Source organism: Gekko japonicus, unplaced genomic scaffold, assembly GCF_001447785.1.
Source record: "Gekko japonicus isolate JY-2015 unplaced genomic scaffold, Gekko_japonicus_V1.1 scaffold1483, whole genome shotgun sequence".
NCBI lineage: Eukaryota > Metazoa > Chordata > Lepidosauria > Squamata > Gekkonidae > Gekko > Gekko japonicus.
In genome coordinates this window covers 121,013-138,121 of record NW_015163134.1, presented here as the reverse complement: position 1 = coordinate 138,121, position 17,109 = coordinate 121,013, and the positions used below count along the sequence as shown (strand labels likewise).

At 41.2% G+C, this 17,109-nt stretch overlaps 1 protein-coding gene across 1 annotated transcript in view; it reads left to right on the top strand.

Moving 5' to 3' along the window:
- Positions 1–17,109, top strand: part of ARMC3 (armadillo repeat containing 3) — a 72,086-nt gene that overhangs the window by 12,649 nt on the left and 42,328 nt on the right. Inside the window, 6 exon segments of the mRNA XM_015406957.1 lie at positions 6,848–6,965; positions 7,678–7,803; positions 10,130–10,198; positions 10,440–10,615; positions 12,276–12,470; positions 14,032–14,215. Coding sequence (XP_015262443.1) covers positions 6,848–6,965; positions 7,678–7,803; positions 10,130–10,198; positions 10,440–10,615; positions 12,276–12,470; positions 14,032–14,215 — 868 coding nt within the window.

The window sequence follows — 17,109 nt, the reverse complement described above, 5'->3', positions numbered from 1 at the left end:
TGCTTGGCTGAAACACATCGGACACTTTGTTATGTCTCATTGCCTGTAGTGCTTTGGGCACACAAGTGAATAGGTCATTGTTTGTATATCGCATAATTCCCCCCCCCCCTCAACCTTTAGGTATACCCTATCTTTCTTGGTTGGGTATTTAATATTATTGTTTATTAGATTTCTGAATCACCCATCCCTGCTACTGCAGGGCTCTGGGTGACAGGGCTCTTTTTGTAGCAGGAACTCTTTTGCATATTAGGCAACGCACCCCAATGTAGTCAATCCTCCACAAGCTTACAGTAGCCCCTGTAAGAAGAGCTCTGTAAGCTTGTGGAGGATTGACTACATTGGGGTGCGTTGCCTAATATGCAAAAGAGTTCCTGCTACAAAAAGAGCCCTGAAACATCACTATAAAAATAAAATACATTAATACCAGTAGATAATTTAAAACACCAGATGGCAAACTAAAATATTTCGCCCCCATTTCAGACTGCCCGGCCACCTCATGAGCAGGAGGGGGACAAAATTATCTGGAGAGCAGATTTTTTGTGGTATAGCATAAAAAAACTGCAAGACCTGTGTACATTTTTACATCACTGCCTTGCTCCAATGACTGATGCGTTAAGAAATAAAGTTTGTGCAAAAGTTTTTGAATTCACCCAGTTGTGTCCTCTTTACTTCCTCAAATCAGTGAGTATGCTCAGGGGTCGTTTCATAGAAAAAGAGCTAGGGGAACTCATTAGCATAACTCATTGGCATATGCCACACCCCCTGACATCACCGGAAGTGTGTCATAAGGCCACACCCCCTGACATCACTGGAAGTGTGTCATAAGGCCACACACCCTGCCCCCAACGGTCCCGGCCGCCGCTGGCGGCCTTGCAGCTCCACTACCAAGCCCCATGAGGGGCCCGGCGGTGGACCTGCAAGGCTGGCGGGAGTGCAAGGAAGCCCCGCGAAGGCCCTCCCTGGCCCCAGGCAGGCAGGGGTGGGGAGAGGCAGGGAGGAAGCAACTTACCCTCCCTCTTCTCCTGCCTCCTCCTGGCTGAATGAGGGCCGGAAGCAGGGCGGCCGGAAGCAGGGGGCGGGGCTTTGTCATGTGCCCCGCCCCCGTACCTCACCCGCGGGAACTGCGATCCTCTGCGATCCCCCCCAAAATGACCTCTGAGTATGCTTATGTGTACTCAAAACTCTTATTAGAAAACCACCCTGAAGCCAGTACACATACAGTATTGACAACTACGCTGTCCCTGTCAGTTGATCTGGTCATGCAGTCTTGGCCTGTGTTCTTTACTTGTGTGGGCCAGCAGGGGCAGATAAGACCCTGATTATGTCAGTCTGTGCTTGGGGGGGGGGGCACATGCTTGGTTCATACCTAGTCAGCAGCAATGATGGCTCCAGGCATGCCTATCCCCTCCTCTCGTGCTGTTACTGGCCCAAACCAAGCAGCCTCTGTGCAGGGACTGCTTTTTGGCTCAGACCTTGCTGGCTGTGCAGGTTTGCATGTCAGTTCCTCCCATACCGCCCCAGTGATGGGTGATGGCGGCAGCTGAACCTGTGCCTCTCATTGCCACTGCTAGTTTGTGCCCAAGCAGCAGTCCATCGGGAGCCTTCCCGATTAGTTAAAGGGCCAGCCTACCCCTGTGTAAATCATGTTGAAATCAGGGTTTGGTGTTGTTTGATAACCTCAGTATTCCAGTATATTTATAAATTTGAAAATGTATCGAAATAAGCTACCTTACTTAATATCAATAATCAGTATAGGTCCTTTCCACACTAAACCTTAAATCCTGGTTCAACCCTGTCCCCGAACTTACATTCTACACTACACACGAGTTCACCCTGTGACGTCCTATCTTTTGGGAGGACTGGTTTTCCCTTTAACTGTGCTCTTTGCTTTATTAAACTGGGTAGATTCGGCTGCCCACAGGAATTTAAGGATTTCCAAACCTTCTCTCTGTTCCTCTTTCTGGTAAAGTAACCCAGGATCTAGGCTTTTCAGGAATCCATGTGGTCTTGAGGAAGGATTGAATTCAATTCTGGGATAACTTAAACAAAAGATGGTTTATTGAACTAAGAACAAAATATGAGGTTGGTCATTCTGTAACTGTTTAGGATACAGGGACTTGTAAATATGTTGTTCAAATGTATCACACACACAGCCTTTTTTCCTTTACTTTTGTTTGTTTGACACTCAGTTCCAACATTAACAGGATTCACTTTTTCCTTTAGAGTCAGCCACTCAGGCTAAGGACCTATATACTGCCCTCTTTGAGATCTCACACAGAACTATAATAACCCTCACTGACTGAACACCAACTGAACAATTCCAACTGACTTTCATAACTGTCTCTCATAACTGACACACTGACACACCCACACAGATTCACTTCAAAAATTCCTCCCACACTCTCTCATCCTCCAATCACAGCATACTTGTCTCTCTCAATCATTCTACTCTGCATTCACTGCATTGCAACCAAACATTTAAAGAGACACACACACTCTTAAAACAAGGAATTGTTACACACCCCTGTAATTTTCTCGGGGTATTTTTACATTCTACACTACAATCGAGTTCACCCCTGTAATGATCTTGGGGTATTTTTTGTTTCCACAATACCCTGAGGTCACCCCAGTTTTGCCCCACACTTGTCCTGGGATAAACGGATGCTGTTATAACCATGGATAAATGCAAGGTATTGTGTTGCGAGTGGAACTCTAATAAAACCAGGGATGAGATCCAAGTGCGAAAAGGACCATAGTGGCTTAACATCAGTTTCTTTACACTGGGGATGAATACAGATGACTAGCTTACCATATGGAAATTTGTGGCGGTTTATGCGGTTAAATGCATGGTAAAGTCCTGCGGTGCTGATGATGACCATAGCTAGATCTAGAACATTCCATGGTTGCTCCACCCCAGTAACTGACTCATTCTGTTGCCATGGAATAAAGATGTTAGTTCTGCCTATCACTTCATGCATGTTGTCATTTCCTGCTGTTTTTGTTTATAGCAATAAGAGGTTGGGTGTAAGATTAAAACAAGCCGTTATTCTTCATCATTTGAATTTTCTGCAAACATTGTCTATACCCATTTTTATTACAGTAGATGGTTCTTTTCCTCTCGAAAGAGATAGTTTTGTTGTATGCATGTGAGTGTTATCTCTGTAAAATGAAAAAAAGGAAAACAATCCCTCCCAAATTTATAATTTGGAAGCCAAAAATTATCAAAATTATTAAGTGTACAAACTGCATCCAACTCCAGCACACAACACATGAACAAATATAACATCAGAGATAGTTTCACATTTTTAAAAAAAACCTGAAAAAGCACCAAAAATAAATGATTAAAAAAACTTCACAAAACCTGCTATGTAAAGCTCATAGTTGGTATTGCAAAACAGAAAAATGAGGGGGGAAAGTCAAGGAAGTGAAACTATTCTTTAAAAACTCCCAGAAAATACTACATGTTTTTAATAATAGACAGCCAGGCAGCCTCGTGGTGGAAAATCCTACCAACAGAATAAGCTTGTCAGCCTTCACCCACTGGCTCCCTTCTGTGGGCTGACGACAAAAGCCTCCCCATTGCCTTCAGCATTTCCAGGGAGCTGAACTGAGCAGCATTTTACTAGTATCTATCAGAGCAAAGTTACTTGCTTAAGACACGACAGAGAGTTACATACTAACTATAATAGTATGTGATCAATAATGTATGATTATAAGTGCTTCATATACATCTTAAATAGCTTCAGTGTGTTGTAGAATGAGGCATAACAAGATTGAGATCAATAGTAATGTGCAGCATATTAATTCCTAGTGCCTGCAAATATAGCCACTGGAAATGAAGTATCATAAACAGCAGACAGTTCAAACTGAAGACACAATTTTTAAAAAGTGAGCAGAATGAAGTTCTTAACGTTTGGCTTATTTTGGGAAAGTTTTACATTCAGCCGTTTGATTCTAAATAAAGAGCAAAAGCCTTTGACAAGGCTTTGCCCTTTTCTCAAGCTATGTCAGTTTCAAACAGTCTCTTAAATAGGGTCAGAGCAGCTGGATTTCGCAGCACCATGTTCTCTGTTTGAGAAAGGTCAGAAATGGAAATGAATATTTGGCTCACTTCCAGCTGGCTGAACAGGAATCATGTCATGACAGTGCTTTGACCAGTTCAGCCTCATGGAGAGCTGGCGTTTGAGATCTGAACCTATGTGAAGGTAGCACAAGAAGGGCCGCTCTGTTTTTGAAATCTGCTGTAGCAGTGCAGAACGTGCCACGTACAGCCAAAGTCTGCGACTATCCTTGACCAAACTGGCTGCCTTGCTTTGCGGAAATTATTTTCTAGAGAGAATGCTTTGCTGGCTATTCAGCAATCAGAACAACACAGAGAGGTTGCCAAAAATTTCTTGGAGCCTTGCCTAGTATAGAACAATTAAGTAATTCCTGTTGCCTGAAGAATGTTTTGGATCCCCAAGGGACTTGCAACACTTTCCCAGCTTTATTCATAATGTATGGAGAACCTTCTTTATCCCCATTTGACATGATGAATGCAATCCACCGAGCACTTACACTGTATAATTTCTACCCATTTCAGGGGAACAGTGTAGAGAGCTGAGCAAAAGCTCCACTGAACATACTAAGCTCCAGTCAGCAGCAGTATAGCTGGAGCTCACAGAAAGGTGTGAAAAGGCAGGCGAGAGACTTTGTGAAACTGGTACTTGAAACAGCTCTGTCATATGACAGAGGAACAACATGATAAATTCACAGGAGGCTTGATATTGGTTTGGACATTAACTAGAGGACTTCGGAGGGTTTGTAGTAAGAAACGGGTAGAAGAAGAAGAAGACGAGATTGAATTTATACCCCGCCCTTCACTTGGAGTCTCAGAGCGGCTTACAAACTCCTTCCCCTCCCCACAACAGACACCCTGTGAGGTGGGTGGGGCTGAGAGAACTCTGACACAAACTGCTCTTTCAGGAACAGCTGTGCCAGAGCTTGTGACTGACCCAAGGTCACATCAACAGGTGCAAGTGGAGGAGTGGGGAATCAAACCTGGTTCTCCCGGATTAGAGTCCGCACACTTAACCACTACACCAAACTGGCTCAGGTAGATGCATGAAGTTCCGAAGTTCTATGTAATCATTCAAGGGCATTCAGTCTTAAGGATGCAAGAAGAAGCAAGATTAATAGGAAATGCATCAGTCAGCTATATAGTTCAGTTCTATTTATACTCTGCTACTTTCACAGTTGGAAGGGGCCACAGTGGCCCAGAGGTTAAGACGCTGAACTGCAGATGGGAAGGTCTGTCGCTCAGCAGTTCGAGACCCGAGTGCTATGTGACGGAGTGAGCTCCCGTCTCTGGCCCCAGCTCCTGCCAACCTAGCAGTTCAAAAGCAAGAAATTGCAAGTAGATAAATAGGTACTGCTTCAGTGGGAAGGTAACAGCTTTCCGTGTGCCTTGGCATTTACTCATGCCGGCCACATGACCATGGAAATGTCTTCAGACAGCTCTGGTTCTTCGGCTTGGAAATAGAGATTAGCACCGCCCCTAGGGTTGGATTCGACTAGTTTTTGAGGAAGGCAAACCTTTACCTTTAATACTTTCACAGTTAGCAATGCCTGAGCTATTTGTGTTTTACTTTCTGAGTTATATCTCATTTGACTGATCTGAAACACTAGTGAGATCGTCTAGAATGTTTGTGTCTTGCTATATATCAGTGCTCTAGTGATGACAATACTAACAATTACTGCTAGAGTTGAGGGAGATAGTGGTTTAATTGAACCTTGCTCATCTGTTGGGCCCCAATCATACCTTGTTAAAACAAGTTCGACACCTGGCTACTCTTTCACTTACATCTTATTTCAACTTCGTTTTATGATGAGATAATGGAAATGACAGTTTCTGTTCTGCTTACAAATATAATTGTATTGTGTTGTCTTATCCAGGCTGCTTTTATTCATCTGCAAAAATAGTGCTATGTCTTCAAATACTAAACCCTATTCTTAGTATCCTTTTTCTTTGTGGAATAACTTTACCAATATTGTGCATGGATTCCAGATGAGGGTGAACTGTAGGTTTATGTCATGACATCAGACTTGCTCTGTATTTTCTTCCTTTTCTTTGCCATCCTCTTTATATCCCTGTTTGCCATTTGATTGCACCTGCATGCTGAACGGATCTCTTCAATGAACAGTTCACAATGATCTCTATTCATGCCTCTCCCGACCTTTTGTGTAGGAGCCTGAGATACCTTGTTTGAGTAAGAAGACAAAAGTGGCAATACTGTAATTCATTTTTTTTAAAAAAAACTGTCTGTGTTCATTATATTTTAAGGGTCTTGAATTCACAGTTTGTTCAGATCTATCATAGGAGGCTGTCAACTTTACACATGATTAGTGGCTACAGTCTTGTGAGACTAAAATGTTGGTATCCTGCTGGGCCAATCATGAACTTCTGTGTGGGTCCTGAGTCAATAACATCCCACGGGGTAATTCATTGCCAGCTCTTTCCAGATCACTCATTTATGTGTGTAGTAACAAGTTGCTAACATCATGTGTCTTTTGTCCAACTCTAGTATACTAGTTTCATGCTAGAGAGTAATAGAGAATCAAAAGTTTGGGAACTGACTTTGGGAAGGTGAGAGGAGTGAAGCAATTCACGGAGTGTTTTCTCATTTCCTTCTCTGTTCTTTTACAGCAACCCTCCCCATCTCCAGCACTGGAATGGGCATTTCCCAGTCGTTTATTACAAGGATGCTCGATATCTTACTTCTTTGTCAGACATTGTGAGCTGCCAAAATAAGCAGCAAGGATTAATATGATTTTCCCTTTTTTGTAATCTTTATCATTTTGTTTCTAGTTTGATCCTTTATCAGTTGAAAGCAAGAAAGCTGCAACGGTGGTGTTGATGCTCAGTTCCCCAGAAGAGGAAGTTGTGTCTAAAGCATGTGAATCTCTCTATAAATTTGCGGCAAAAGGTTTGTCTTTGAATAATCAACTCTCACAACATTGTAAAAATATTTCTAGTCTTTAATTAAAAAAAATTTGTACAGAAATCCCACCATCAATTTATATTGCTACTATTATATCAACAGTATTGAAGGCACAGGGCACTGAGTGATATAGGTCCTGTCCTGATTGCCTCCTCCAGGCTGTTGATGTAGACTTCTGCTGGTGTGAGACATTTTGTGGGACTGTGGCACCTTAGAATGCATGTGGAGGATTGTTTCTTTGGAAAAGGCATAGAACATAACCCTCCTTCCACATAAGACATTTTCACTGTGTTTACTCTCCAAGCACAAAGAGATTTTGATACATCATTTTCAAATACATTGCCCCCTCTGTGAGAGGACTGTGCCAGGTGCAAAAGTGCATATTTGAATTGATTCTTGCAGCGAAGCATTATTGTAGAGCTGCAAAACTTTTTCCTCTTAAGTTTTATATAGGGTAGATATACTCACATGCTCACCTCTTTCAAAACAGCCACATGCAAAGCCACCAAATGTCTGCTGGAGCTTACAAAGAATCTACTCTAAGACTTAAGCTTTGAAAAGTTGACGTGAAAGGAAGAGGAATGTTGGCATATTTGTGTTCTAGGACTCTGGTGCATTTTTAACAAGTATATTAATGGATACTGTTCTCCATTTTGTAGCTAAAATTAAAAGTCATGTTAATAGATTCACATTTCAGGTGACGAGAACAAGCTGACTCTTCTTGAGCTTGGAGCTGTGGAACCTTTATTTAAATTAGTGACACATGAGGACCCTGTTGTCCGCAGGAACGCCACCATGGTACTTGGGATCATGGCTTCTCACAGTAAGAATCTTCCCTTTGTACACTTGGTTTCTTGCAGTTGTGTCTGACGGCAGTATTACACTGATGCAGCCAGTGAGATCACAGTATCTTGAATTCTGGAGGAAGGACTGCATTTAACACTGTGGAGCTGGAGTGATTCCAGTAGCTAAAGTAGAGGTAACTTCCCTGTCCACAGCATTTCTTCTACAGGAAATGTGGAAGTGGAGGGGCCATACAGAGAAAATAACCTAGAACGTATGGGTGGTGGTTGGGGCCAGGTTTGACTTGCACAGCTTGTTACCCACCATGCCAAATGCAGCTTAGCAGCCATGTTTGACAGGTCACCAGGAGCTCGAGTAAAGCCTCTGTTTTTCTTGTTTGCCACCTGGAGACAGCAAAAATAGGAGGCCTGTGAAGTACCTAGCAGCATACAACAAGTGGCTGGTAGATTGTATTTAGCTAATATCTCACAGACGGCGCATGTCTGGCTCAGACAGGAGACACAGTTTCATGTTTTTAAAGCGTGCTGCAATTGTTTCACTGTTAAGTAATCCAGTTGGTAAACCAGAGTTGGTCTGCCTGTCTCTTACAGTATTACTTCTTCCTAAAAGTTAGTTCTGTCTCATAGCAGGTTCTTTTAGATTTCCACTTGGGAGACTTTGACAAATGCACGGAAACTAAGGGTTTATAAGTGTTCTTTGTTTCCCCTTTGCAGACTAGTCACATGAAAAAGACCTTAAAAGTATCTCGCTTTGAACCACAACATGCCTCTTACTGCATGCCACCCCCTCCTGTGAGGAAGGGGTACGTTGAAGGCACCTTCCCTGGCATCACAAACTCACTCTTAGCCAGAGGAGTCCAGGAAAGCACCTTTATTGCTACACATGTAGTTCAGCTCTCCAGAGTTTCCTTCATCCAGGCACTACTGAAATCCAGGCACTACTGAAACACAACTCAGTGTTGTACTTGTGCTTGGCCCGCTTCATTCCCTCATTCCACTTCTTGCTGCTGACATTTTCCTTTACTGTTTCTTCCAGCCCACCTTCTCCCTCCTTTCTCCACTACTTCCACCTCCTCCTGTTCCCTCCTCCACGCTCTGACACTCGTCTCCTTTTCTACTGCTCCACCCCCTAGTTGTCTCTTCCCCCCTGGCCTTTATAGACTGGTAGTATTATTATTTCTTTTTAAGCCAGCAAAAAGCCCATTGGTGGCTGGAAGGGTCACCAAGGAAAGTACAGAAATCCTCCCATGTGGATGCTCTGTTGCCACTGTGAATGCTTCTGTGTTCATTGTGACAATAACTGCACAACTGGGATTTGTCATACTGAGGAAGCAATCCATAAGTGTAAAATGGAGATGAGAACATCACAAGAAATCAAATGCTTTCACGCACATAGGAAATCAGGATATGTGATATAGATAACTGTTTTCCCCATCTTCTCCCTATTTGTGATAGTGCAATGAGAGCACGCTTGCCCCACCTCCAGCACTCCCAGGCATAATGCTTGAAGAATAGCATGTATGTGCAGAATACCAAATCACAGATTTTATGTGTGTACACCCCGTTCTAATTGCCACACCCTTGCATGGACGTCCAGGGTGTCATAGTTGAGAGAGGTTTATTGGGTGGGAAAGTGTATTCTCTCTCTCTCTCTCTCTCTCTCTCTCTCTCTCTCTTTTAGCTATTGTTCATCCCCCAAACAGGAAGAAAGTAAGAGAGAGTATCGTCTGAAATAGGCTAAATAAGTTGGTGAAGAGCTTTTAAGCAAACAAATTTTGAAAGGATCACTGAAATGACAGCACTCCATTTCAGTATAACTTCCATAAATAGACATGAACCTACTTTTAAAAAGATGAGTATTAAAAAATGAAAATAAATCCATAATTCATACAAAAACTCATTTTAATAGGTTCCATCAGGAAAGCTTTTGCAGAAGTGTTGCCAAAATAGTGCTCTCATAGGGTGTATTTGGCAGTTTTCTTGTACATTTGGTGTTGTCTGGCAATCAAATAGTGCAGTCCTGTGCACAGTTGCTCCGCTCTAACCCCATTGAAAGCAATGGGCTTAGACTGGAGTGACTCTGCGTAAGATTGCACTGAAAGTCTTCTAAAATGTTTGGCAGTTGGTTGCTTTTTAGTCTTTTGGATCTACATAATATGGTTCTCCTGTCATCTTTCAGAGAAGTGTGCTCCAACATTGATATTGCTCCTAGTCTAATCAGAGATCTCTTTTACCCCTGTAGGACTAAAGAATGGTATTAATCATGCCTCGGCAGTTCTGATTGTAGGGCAGATTTCTTCAGTTAACTAAATATATAGTTTCATATCTATATTTGCTTCTTTGTAGATGATGTGAAAAAATCATTAAGACAGCTAGATGCTACCCATGCATTCATAGCTCGCTTGGCGCCAGAAGGTAACTTGCAGTGCTTGTTTGTGGGAACTTCATTTTTGCTGTTCGATAACACTCTTTAAAAATACTGTGGTTTACTGAAATGAATGTGTTTATTTGTGCTGTTGTTTACTTACTCCACGAGTACATCCAAGTAGAATGAGATTAACAGTGACTGTTTATTGAGTTTCAAATCACATTTTGATAAAGTGAGCGTTTCCTGCACTGTTTACTTTCTAATTGTGCTACAATTTTTATTCTGTAGAAGATGTAGTCATCCATGAATTTGCTAGCCTTTGTCTAGTGCATATGGCAGTTGAATACAACAGCAAAGTGCAAATATTTGAGCAAGGTGGACTAGAACCGCTTATCAGACTGCTAAACAGCCCTGATCCGGACGTTAAGAAGAATAGCATTGAATGCATCTATAGCATGGTACAGGTGATTGTTTTCCCCCCATTATTAATTACAAAGAAGTATACCTTTTCTTGCCAATTAATCTTCATTAAGAATTAGTTCAGAATTAGTTATTGCTTGGAGAATTAGTTATTGCTTGGAGCATGGCTCTAGTTTCATTTACACCAGTTTTTCCCCCTGCTACCTCACTCTCCACCAACACTCCCCCCCGCCCCCCCAGTCTTGGAACTGGATGTGCTGAAGAAGGCTGTACCTCCCACTCTTCTCCTGTCCCTGTAAACCTAACAGGTGGTTAGCAGGGTCATCTCGGATCACAGATATGCTCATCACATATTAAGCAAGAGGAAGGAAAGGAGTACAATTCGCCTTCTCCAACCCTGCCTAAAATATTATTAGGGCCATCATACAATATTGTTTCACATTCATGGACGGCTAGAAATTTGTGTATCTTTTGCACTGGGTTGGAGCAGTTTACTTAAAGGTAAATCCCACTGATTCCATTGGAATTTAGTTTCAATTAAATATGTTATCTAGGTTGCAACGACCCCTGTTTGCATGCGTATAAAAGAAATAATCTTCAATACTAGAATGCATAAAGTCAGTCATCTCTCCATTGTGTGGAAAAATTGTTTGACCCATGCAAAAGGGGGCTATGAAAATGTCTGTCCTTGTGGTGGGGTCAGAAATTGTTTTTGCCTTATTCTTGCATAACACACTATGATTTTACACATCTTTGTAACTCTAAGGAAAATGCTTTTGACAGCTCCTTTTCATGAGAGAAGGAGAGTTATTGTAATTGGTTACTCTCACAATCAGCGTTAATGTCACCATATGCTGGTTAGCATTTGTATAGGAGTTCTTTTATTAGACTAACAGCCTGATCCACAATCCAGTTAAGAGGAAATACTAGGATTTAAGTCGATTTAGCTACATTTACTTCAATGGACCCAAATTGGCTTAAATCCAAACAGTCCAGTTTAACTGCATTGTGGATCGGGCTGTAAGTGAATCAGCTTGGTAATGAATTCAATTCACAGCTCAATCTTTTCTAGGGCATCGGAGCATGTCTTTATTCTGAATCACATTTTGCTGTTTCTCTTCTTTTGCTAGCTAGCTGTCTTTGTTGTAAGGTATCTGGACAACTGCACCTGGTGCTTGCTCAGAATGATAAAGGAAATTGAACTGCAAAACATGCAGAATGCTGTTTTAACTTACTTTTGCCATTTTAATACTGCATAGCAGCCATTCTTTTGTGGGGAGTTGTATGCTATAAAAGGTTGAAAGAGTTAGTAACACAATTTTAACCTTAATCAATTATTTTTAAAAGAAGAGTGAAAGAAACCTGGGCTGTGAAAGTACAGTAAAGTGTGTAAATATCTTCACATTTAGCTAAATTCATCAAAATTACATTGAATCGCACCATTTAAAAAATAGTGGTGTTTCAGCTTTTTTAGCTCCCTTATTATATTCAGGAGTATTTTTAAGTGTGACATGAATGTTACTCATTGAGAATATGTATTCAATTATATACAACTGCTGAGTATTATTCTGTGTATAACTGTAAATATCAGGAGCATAACAGCCAGAAATTTCAAAATAATAACTCATTTAACTACATTTGTGTTCATGTGTGCCTGTTTTACAAAACTGCTTTCCAATAATTTGTTTGTTATTTTAACTACAGGATTTTCAGAGTCGTGCTGCAGTTCGTGAATTAAATGTGATTCCTCCTTTGTTGGAACTTCTGAAGTCTGACTACCCAATTATTCAGTTGTTAGCTCTCAAAACCTTAGGTATAATTACCATAGATAGAGAAACCAGAGTGATGCTACGAGAACACCAAGGACTAGATCACCTTTTTAAGATCCTGGAAACTAAGGTACCATTTCGTTGAACTATATAGGCAACTGGGAACCTACATTTTAAAATGCTTGCTGTAAACATTGTCATTCTTACCTTCTTGCAAAATGTTTACTGAACATCTTTAGTTTGTTCTTTCTGGCTTTGTGAAATATTGAGGCTTAATGATCAAAACCAAAGATGATGTTCCTATTGAACAGATGGGCAGTGTTATTTACCAGTTGCTGGGAAAGATATGATTTGGACCAGTCCATCCCTCCCTTCCCCATAAAACCCTCAGGTGATCAACACTAAATGTTGCCACAGTAGACAGCACTAACCATCTGTTCAGCTGCATGTGCAGCCCCATGGATACAGCTCAAAGTGCTATATAGGGAGACTTCAGTTGTAACTGGAATGAAACAAACCTTCTGTCTCTATTAGACAGTTTTATAAAATATGCATCATATTTACTTGTGTCAAAGGGAGATTGTGAAGCAAAATTAACTTTGTCTGTTGGAAATTTTAAGATGCCAGTTTTTACAGGGTTAGTATTCAAAATCATATGAGAGTTTATTAGTTGCTGTAGATTTTCTGGGTTGTGTGTCCATGGTCTTGGCATTGTAGAACCTGACGTTTCGCCAGCAGCTGTGACTGGCATCCTCAGAGGTATAACACAGAAAGATGGAGTACTCTCTGTGTCAAGGTATGACACATATGAGAGTTGGTGGACTACTTTCTCTTCTGTTTTTAAATGTCTCAAGGAGAACAATAACACATTTTGTATAGGCTTAAAGAATCTCTATATAGCCTTATGGAGGCTGTGATCATACATTTTTTTTAAGAGAGGCCCAGTGGATGGCATGCTTTGTATCATAATATGCAGTCAAGTAAGTACTGGCTTACTTGAAAGAGACACTCATTTGAGGCAGATACTGTTATTAGTTAACTAAAAATGTCAAGTGATTTAAAGTTTATATTTTTTGTTTTAAATTTAGGCAATGGCTCTATGCATAGTGTTGTATTCTATATGATTTACTCAGCAATAATTTAATACTCTTGTTTATCCATTCGTATGTATAATTTTTTGTGTGGGACTATATTTTACTTAGGGGCTGCGGTGGCTCAGAGGTCAAGACACTAAGCTGGAGACCAGAAAGTCTGTAGTTCAGCAGTTCGAGACCCTAGTGCTGCGTGATGGAGTGAGCTCCCATCTCTGGCCTCAGCTCTTGCCAACCTAGCAGTTCGAAAGCAAGAATTTGCAAGTAGATAAATAGGTACCACTTTGGTGGGAAGGTAACAGTGTTCTGTGCACCTTGGCATTTAGTCATGCTGGCCACATGACCACAGAAATGTCTTCGGACAGTGCTGGCTCTTCGGCTTGGAAATGGAGATGAGCACCGCCCCCTAGAGTCAGATTCGACTGGCTTTTGAGCAAGGGAAACCTTTACCTTTACATATGTTTTACTTACTTGTTTTTTGTGTTTATGTTTGTGCTTATTTTTGTCTTTTTTGGAAAATTAATACAATATTTTTAAAATGACAGCAGCTGTTTTGCACTTTGAAAGCTCTTTCTCCTCCTTATTTCTTGATTGTTTAAGGAATTTAACGATCTACATGTGGAAGCCCTTGGAGTGGTGGCAAACTGTCTTGAGGATGTGGATACTGTGCAATTGATTCAGGAGACCGGAGGTCTCAGAAAACTACTTGCTTTCACTGAAGTTTCCACACTTACTGATTTCCAGAAGAATGCAGCAAAAGCCATTGCTAAATCAGCTTACGATCGTAGGTCACTTTGAAAATTCATATTGTATTTCTTAAGAAAAGTCTTTAGGGCATGTTTGTGGCAACTCAGTTTATTTTCATGGTTAGGGTTAGGGTCTGTTTGTCTGTGATGACAGAATGCAGTCTGTAGTTCTGAAGTGCAAATGTTATAATTGGGTTAAAAATCGATGCAGGAGTGCTATTTAAGGATTTAGGCTAGGAGATGTGTGTCTCTTTGCTCCTGCATTTCAGGCCTATGTGCTTATTCCTCAGGAGCCCTGGACCTCTGGTGACCACTGGAAATACACCCCAAGTACCCTGTGTGGTGGTGGTGGTGGTTTTGCAGTATACATTCTCATGTTATGACAGTTGACTCAGAAATAAATTGAAATGAGGCTTAAGTCTGCATTGGATTGTAGCCTTAATCTTGAATACATCCTTTGTCCCTTGACCAGATCTTTCTTCTGCCCTTTGCAAAAACTGTTGTAATACCTTGAAATGGAACCCTGTCATAAGGGCTGCTGAGATCCACCACAGGCCCCAGTCAAAGATTCCCTCTGGGCTTGCTCTTATAAAGTGAGGGGAAAATATGTGTGCACACAGTGAGAAAAGTGAAATAAGTAAATCTGAACTCTGTAGGGTTTACTTGTTCATTATGTGCTTTCACAATGGCAAATGGGAGGGGCCTACCAGGCAGAGCGGGGAAAAGCCCCTCTAGGAATCTAAAAGTTTCTCAACTTTTTGCTTATCTGGTAAACATCTCAAGTTTTTGCTACAGGATTACTATGATTTCTGCCTGCCTCCTTGGGCTCTAGGACAACCCAGGCCCTCAGAATGTTGTACACCTAGTTCCCCCCCCCACCGCCCCAGTCTTGACAGCCCTGCCTGCAGTCATGCACTTGCTAAGATGTTGCTGCTCCTCCATCCATTAATAAAACACAGCATGTCAGTAAGAAAAATCTCACAGAAGATATTGATATCTCAGACCTTTATCTTATGTGTTTCTCTTTTATTTGAGCCACTGTGATCTCAGGTTTTTCCCCAGCAAGTATTTTCATCCCCAGTGATCCATTCAAAGAACAATAGCAGAGTCTTAGGCGTTGCCAAGTAGATCTCAGGCTTCTCAGAGCCAGATTTTTTCTTACAGAGATTTAGTGCACTTTAAAGTACTGCTTAGATTACTCTCTCCAGTAAATTCACCACTTCATTTTTAAAAATAATTTTGCATTTATTATTCTTTGTTTACATGAGTAATAGAATGGGCTTCTTCTGTATCAGCTTCACTGTGTAATTCCGAAGCACGCTCACTGGATAACCACAGCTTGCACTTGGTGAGACAACACTGTTTAAATGCGTCTCGAAATTCTGACCATATAGTGATTTGTCAAGTCACAATCAAAGAACAGCAGTAACATGTGACAATACAAGAACTCGTGGGCACTCCATGAAACTGCAGAGCGGTCGGGTTAGAACGGATAAAAGGAAGTACTTCTTCACCCAAAGAGTGATTAACACATGGAATTCACTGCCACAGGAAGTGGTGGGTGCTACAAGCATGGACGGCTTCAAAAGGGAATTAGATAAGCATATGGAGCAGAGGTCCATCAGTGGCTATTAGCCACAAGGTATAGCTAGGGGCTCTGGGGCAAGTGATGCTCTGTCTTCTTGGTGCTTGGGGGGGGGGGTCAACAGTGGGAGGGCTTCTAATGTCCTGGCCCCACTGCTGGACCTCCTGATGGCACTGGTATTTCTGGCCACTGTGTGACACAGAGTGTTGGACTGGATGGGCCTTTGGCCTGATCCAACATTGGCGTCTCTTATGTTCTTAACATGTAATAATATAAAGGATAATTTGTTTCTTGTTGCCCAGAATAAGATTCTGAATCCCTCAAGGGTTTTTGGTGACATCAGCTGTGACAGAAATCTTAAATTTTCTTGTTTCCAACATCTATGGGTTATTAGATATTTCTAATATCTTGAGAATTATTACTTTAATTTATGAATATTCATAATCAGTTTCTAAGTCTGAAAAACTTCTTATTTCTTGCCATATCTTTTCATAATGTTACTTACCTTTTACAATTGCCATGACTTCAAACCCCATCTCACCTCTGTCTGATAAATCCATTTTGATCTGTCAAATGCGAGATAAATGCCTTTTAAAAAAAAAATGACACCAAGCTTTTAATTGGTGCTCAGTCAGATTTTTGTATTGCTTGTTTTATATTCTTGCTGTTCTTATATTTCTCTTAACTTCTGCTTTATAACTTTTATATGATTTTGGTCCAGAGCTCTCTGAACCATCTCTTGCACAAACCCGCCCATCAATTAAGATAAGCTAAGATAAGGAGGCTCTTTGCTGGGGAACCCCCATCTTCAGGTGGGAAAGGCTTCCTCTGAGGTGAGGCTCCCTTTATGGAGCTGCCTCGCCAGAGTCACTCACCTGACACCTTCTTTGCTGGCCTTTGGGCACCAGGAGAAGGTCATCTTATTCACCAAGACTTTCAACTGATTGCAGTATTTATATGTTGATGCCGCTCAAGGGGGCCCCTTGGTATATAAAAATATTAATATGCCGCCTTTCTTCTGGACAGTTAATGTTGATTGTCTGCGGTGGGCAAAGTATGGTATGAAGTTTAATTGTTTTTCAACTTAAAGTATATAGGAAGTTTTTTTAAAAAAATCCAGTCTAGTACATTGTAGCTCAAAAGCTGCAGGCTTAGGCTTATGTATGTGAAAATAAATATATATTGATAGGGCTTACTTCCAACTAAGCACATTTAGGACCAGGCTATGGATTGCAGTGTTGATTTGTCATAAACGGTTTTGTGATTTCAAAATAGTTTGTCCTTTTTAGGTTTGACAAACACTGTTTTGAGTATTTTTCTAGCAGAACTGAGAAATGGTGATTTTTA